The sequence below is a fragment of the Montipora capricornis genome, chromosome 6 (genome assembly GCF_036669925.1).
Source record: "Montipora capricornis isolate CH-2021 chromosome 6, ASM3666992v2, whole genome shotgun sequence".
In the NCBI taxonomy this organism is placed as follows: Eukaryota; Metazoa; Cnidaria; class Anthozoa; order Scleractinia; family Acroporidae; genus Montipora; species Montipora capricornis.
The window spans coordinates 10,903,865-10,909,864 of record NC_090888.1 but is presented as its reverse complement, the minus strand read 5'-3'; the positions used below and the strand labels follow the sequence as shown (position 1 = coordinate 10,909,864).

Genomic DNA, 6,000 nt, shown 5'->3' with positions numbered 1-6,000 from the left:
TACAGGGATTTTCCCTATAGTTTTACAATTAATGCACATGCGGAGCCGTACGGGCCATATGATAATCCATATTACAGTTTACAAGTTATTTGCTATTCCACAGTAATTCCTTCTGCCTTCCATTCCAAGAGGGTGGTAGAGCAACAAGCATGCATAATTGTTTCACAATCCATCTCCTTCACTCTCTTGAACAATCCCAACTTCTTTATCACATAACAGAGACCCTCTCTGTGACAATGCCTTCCACAGAATCACTCTCCCAGAACAACCCCACCTTCTTTATCACATAACAGAGACCCTCTCTGTGACAATGGCTTCCACAGAATCACTCTCCCAGAACAACCCCGGCCAGATATAACAGACACCCTCTCGGTAACAAGGGCTTCCACAGGAGGTTTTCTATTTACATAGCTTATAACTTACTGGCGAGCGTCTCCCATACTCACTCACAAATTCCTTCTTCATTTTCTTTCTTGCTAATAAAAGACGCCATCCTCTTCCAGTGCATCCTAGTACTTGTACTGATCCACAGGGTGATGTAAGCTTTTCTTCAGACAGATGGATCAGCACATGTACAGTGAAATGTCCTCCCTCTTGTCACTACAAACATAATCCCAAACAGCCCCTTTCAAATACCTTACAACAGCACTTGCACTGATTGGACCAGGGGATCAATCTTGATTTCATTTTTGCCAAATAGCTTTGAGTAACCATAAGTGAGGAATAGGTGGTGGTTTATTTTTTCCCATGTTCAGTCAAATGGCATTGTGACATTAATTTCATTTTCCACAAATCTTATGTCATTGAGATCTTAAAAGTTATTGAGTGTTGTAGTTATTATTATCATAATTATTTGTTAACATTACTTTTTATTGTGCTTATTATTAGTCGCAAGCGTTAGGAAACTCTCTTGTCGTGTTTGTGGCTTATTTTTAATACATGGTTTGTTTTAATCATAGTTTGCGCTACCAAGCTCCTTTTTTTAATATCATTTAACCCCAGTCCATGATTTCGAACAAAACAAACTAGTTTTTCATGTAAGGTTTTCAAAGTTCTCATAATTAATACACAGCCCAAAAATGTCGCCGGGCAACGCTGACTGGAAATGTTTTGATACACCATACATTTTATGATAGCAAGTCTTCTTTTCCCCAGCCTAAGCAGCCAAATCATTTTTTCAATTTACCTGTCGTGAACTACTTGAAAAATGTCATTGATTTCTAGGCAAGTTTGTTGGTCGTCCATTATCAAGGCATGGTAAAAGACCACCCAGCAGCAAATCCCTGGACAGTGACATAACAATGAGAACCAATGAAAATGACAAGGCCTCCCAAGAAGGGCACTTTTTATACCAAAGACCACAACAAGATGAGAAAAGCCTTTTGCTGCGTCAACATTCTAATGAACTTATTTCTTCTCATGGATCTCAATTTGTTCCAAGACCCCCATCAAGACAAAGAGAACAAGGCCGTCCCATATCAGCCAAAGGTAGAGTGCGACCTGGTCCTCATGTAAGAAGAGAGAATAAAGGATCAGGAGAAGCTTCCCCTCAAATATCGTCACATCCACCACTCAAATCACAGTCGTCTTTCTCAAAATACACACCTCTTCCTTCGATTGGTACTGGGCTGCTGCCAGAGCTTGAAAATTACCATGTCTCTAGTGATTCTCAGGTGAAAAGAAAAAACAATGATGATGCCGACAACTTCAACCATTTATTGCAAAGTACAGCAGGTCTGTCAATTCAGCACACACTTCCTAATGAACCATCAGAGACAGAGCCAGGGAGAATACATCTAGCTGTAAAGCTTTTAGATGGATCTCGTCATGAAAGGTGGTTCAGGAACACTGAAACTCTCGGAGCAGTGATGGCGTTTGCGGCATCACTAAGCAAGGATAAGCTTCCTCCATGCCAGTTCTGCACTAATGAGGTTCCGAGAAGGATTTTTGACGATTTTTCTCTTAGTCTTTCTCAAGCGGAGATCCACTCAAGAACGGTTCTTCATCTTGAGGAAAAAGAAGACTAGATTTGATTTGTATATATGATGGACTCTGAGAAGAAGAGCAAGAAATTTACACTTATGTCCAGGTTTGACCCTAATTAGATGCACGCCCAATTTTGACATCCAACACGAAGTTTTCCTTTAAGTCTAAGCATTTGCTCCCTATTTTCAACCATAAGGTTAGCGTTATTTTGGCTTCGGGTATTTGCAGCTTTTTATCCTTAATTGACGAGTAGCATTTGGGAGACACTTTGAGACTGTAATAATATGTACTTGTTGACTGAGTGGGAGGACCGGACGGGAAAATATTTGGCCCGAGGTCATGGCGTATGGACTGAGTGCAGAGAGGTTCCTGCTCCATGGCCATGGACCAAATATTTTCCTGTCCGGCCCGACCTAAACTCAGTCAATAAGCATTTTATCATATGGTCTCTTTACGCTGTTCACGAGCACTGAAAAGATGAAGTTTGGACAAAATAAGTAACAAAAATTTACAAAGAGAATTTATCTAGTATGTTGTTTGCATTTGCTTTTCTTGCTGTAAATAACTTGGATGTTTAAAAGCAGGCAAAATCCTCTAAAATTACATCTCACGGAGCAGTACGTTCCGGCCCTGTTCGCACTAATGCGTACGGCCCTCATACGGGGACTTTTTTCCAATAGTTTTACAATGAAAGCGTGCGTGGGGCCCAACGGCCACATGATAATGATTATTAGTATATACTAAAACAGCGGATAGTGTTGAACGTGTGCGCTGATTGGCTACCCAAACTTCGGATATCCTTTGCCATTCACCTCCGAGGAATTCGTGTGGAATTTGCGCTTGAAAATGTTGTAATCTTTGCACGAATAAATGAGTTAAAATCATCTTTTTGTGCTATATTATCTCACTGTCTTAGTGTATACTAAAACAACTATTCACCTCAGTGTTGGTGGCTAGTTGTGGATATTAACCTCGAGTCGCTTCGCAGCTCGGTAAATATCCACCACTAGCCACCTCCACTTCGGTGAATAGTTGCTAATTAACATCTGTGTTCCGTCCGAGACATGAAAGGTGGGGAGAAAAGTAAATGGACACTTTAGGATGCTTATTGAAATCCCTGTGCATCTAATTAGGAGCGTATCTGGAAGTTTATGTAGACACTACCTTGTTGACGTCCTAACAAGTAGCGTCAATGGTCAGAATGCTTTTGAGACAGAACAAAGTGGGGAGGTTATGCCTCTCTTTTTGAGCAGCCAGAAAGCAGAGAAATTTCTAAAGAGCTCTTTGTATGGCAATGCTTCCTGGCCAGCAGGCTGAACCTACTGGTATTTTACTTGTGCTTTGTCTTATCCATGTGTGTTATGTCCAAAACACACTTAACAGCTAGAGAATGGCGACAATTTTAATTAATCGTCCTCATAAGAGCTGCGGGTATCACAGGGACCAATCTTTGGTTAACCTGTGCAATTTTTTGTGCAACTCTTCTAGCAATGCCATTTCTACAAGTGGCCTCTCTTGGCGTCTGATTGACTAGTGTCACACAAAAAAATGTGAAGGAATTAAAACTGTTGTCACATTAATTTTGGGTCCTTGCTATAATATTAGCTGGAATCAATTGAGAAAAGCATATCGTTTGACACAATTTAAATAACCTATTGACCCCTAAACATCCACTATTTTCTCAGTCCAAGGGGTCAATGGGTTAAAGTGTTCCCGATAAGAGCTACAGGAATTAGTGGGGTCAATCTTTGGTTACACTGTGCAATTTTTTGTGCAACGTGTGTCGCAACAACATTTCTTCAAGTGTTGTCACATTACGAAAGAAGTTGTTTTACGGATGTTGCAAACTCCTCAAACTGTGTAGCATAGACATCGACACTTGGGAGAAGCAAGCAAATGACCGCCCAGCCTGTCGCCAGGCCGCGAGGCAGGGCGTGAAAGGCGCAGAGGAGAACAGGAGGGCGACGGCAGTCCAGAAAAGACAAAAGAGAGAGGAGGGGAGAAACCAGCCATTCCCCCATGTTTGCACGAAGTGCAACAGAGACTGCAAATCGCGGGTCGGCGTCTTTAGCCATTCGCGCAGTTGTCAACGACAGTGATTCTGTACCATCGTCTTTCGCAGACGGACGGATGCCGACGACACTGAGCAATGTTTCATGCAACTTGTCTCGTTTCGATGATCACATGAGGGTAAAGGAACATTTTCATTGGCTGGTGCAACAAACCGTTGCGACACAAGTTGCTGGACAGATGTTACACTGCACAATGCTTAAAAAATAAGTTGCAACCGTTGCGGAAAGTAGAACTCAATTCTACTTCTCGCAACATTTTTGGCCGTTGCAACATATGTTACATAGGGCAGTGATTCGTGCAACTTGTCTCGCAATGGCGTTGCAAGACAAGTTGGACGAAAAATTGCACAGTGTAACAGCGCCTTAAGTCTGTCATTTTTTAATCTCTTCAGTGGTCAACCCTCCAGCTTTGTCCAGGTTATGACGAAGACTTGTGTTATTCCGAAATGCAGTTGTGAAAGACGACTCTGTAAGAATACATACTTACCTTGGTTTGTAGAAGATGTCATATTGTTTGGTTTCAAGTAATTGTAACTATCCTGTAAAAACATTCACTATTATTTATTTAACCCATTTGTAAATAATTATTTCCTGTAAATAAGCGATACAAGTTTAAAGACCACTTGTGTTTTGAGATAAGTTTCTGGAAAATGAATGCAACATTCAAATTTTTTTGTCTGTTTCTTGAACATTGGGCTAGGTTTCCAGCGGATAAGACTGGGCAAAAAGGAAAAGGAACCCTTGGCCTCCATTCTTCTCCAGCTTGGTGGAAAGGAAACATAGGCCAGGCATAATTTGAAAATGGTTTTAACACTACTGCACCCTTGCGAGTTCGCTCCTTGGCTTCATTGGTGTAATCCCTCAAGGGAATCAAGGCATTCCTTTTTGAAACCTAGAGGTTCGTAAATGTTATAAATTTTCTGCTTCTCTCGAAGGTACCCCTAAGCGGGATTTTGTCAGGCACCAAATTCCGGTGGTGTGGATGCTGAACCTTCAGTTCTTGGGCTCAAGTAACCTGCGGTCAGGCGTAGTTTTCTTTTGACAGGGCCTCGAAAAAAGAAAAGTACGCCTGATCGCAGGTTAGGGCTCAAGCCGCTCGCTGACGATAAGTTGGGTGATTCCCATGCAGTAGCTGCAATATTCTCAAACTGCGCTTGAAATATTCAAGCTGTCAGCCATCGGCCAGTTAGAGTTGTTGAAAGTTATGTTTCTTTCCATCCAGCGTTTCATTAGTCCTGAAAAGACCCTAAGAGGAACTGTTAGTCTTTTTGTTGTTTTGTTCTTGTCGGGATCTTCACTCATTGCTCCACCCCCTGTCATGTTGTTGACACAGTAGAGAAAATGGGCCATAGTTTCGTGTGAGAGTTGTTGGGTAATTGAACCTGACAGCAACCACGAAAACAGACTAAACATTTGTAGTCTTGTTTCAGGTAATTCTTTGTTATCCACGTTGCCGTACGCAATTGGTGAGGATAAATACATCTTATTCGATGGTTTAACATATAATACGCGCGGATATTTTGCGAGTTGCGTAGTATTTTTCCGAGCCCCGCAGGGGCGAGGAAAAATACAAGCAATGAGCAAAATATCGGCGAGTATTATGTGTTAAACCATCGAATAAGAGATTTATTATTCCTATATAAAAGGTTTTATTTTGCTTTAATTTTATTTGGTAAGAGTGTTTCTAAAAAAATGCATCATCTGTCCTTCAGGGCGCTTGCGAACCGGATGTAAACGGCACAGAAAGCCAGCCAAGTGTCCTTTATTTGATTGTATAAACGAGATGACGAGAGACAAGCGATGACAAGCTAAATTCTGGGGCTTTGTATCGTGTTGAAAACAATTTCGTTGATCGAAAACTCCAGTTCCGTCCGTATTTGCTCTGTTCTACAGTGTAATACTCTCATATTTTGTGCGTTCTCTTGACCAAAATGACGTAATA

The 6,000-nt window shown here is 41.4% G+C and overlaps 1 protein-coding gene across 1 annotated transcript in view; it reads left to right on the top strand.

Moving 5' to 3' along the window:
• The window catches only part of LOC138051520 (UBX domain-containing protein 10-like), a 6,930-nt gene extending 3,368 nt beyond the window's left edge, over positions 1 to 3,562 (top strand). The window contains exon 2 of the mRNA XM_068897743.1: positions 1,225 to 3,562. Coding sequence (XP_068753844.1) covers positions 1,225 to 2,027 — 803 coding nt within the window. The 3' untranslated portion in view covers positions 2,028 to 3,562. The remainder of the gene's footprint in view (positions 1 to 1,224) is intronic.
• The last annotated feature ends 2,438 nt before the right edge of the window (positions 3,563 to 6,000 follow it).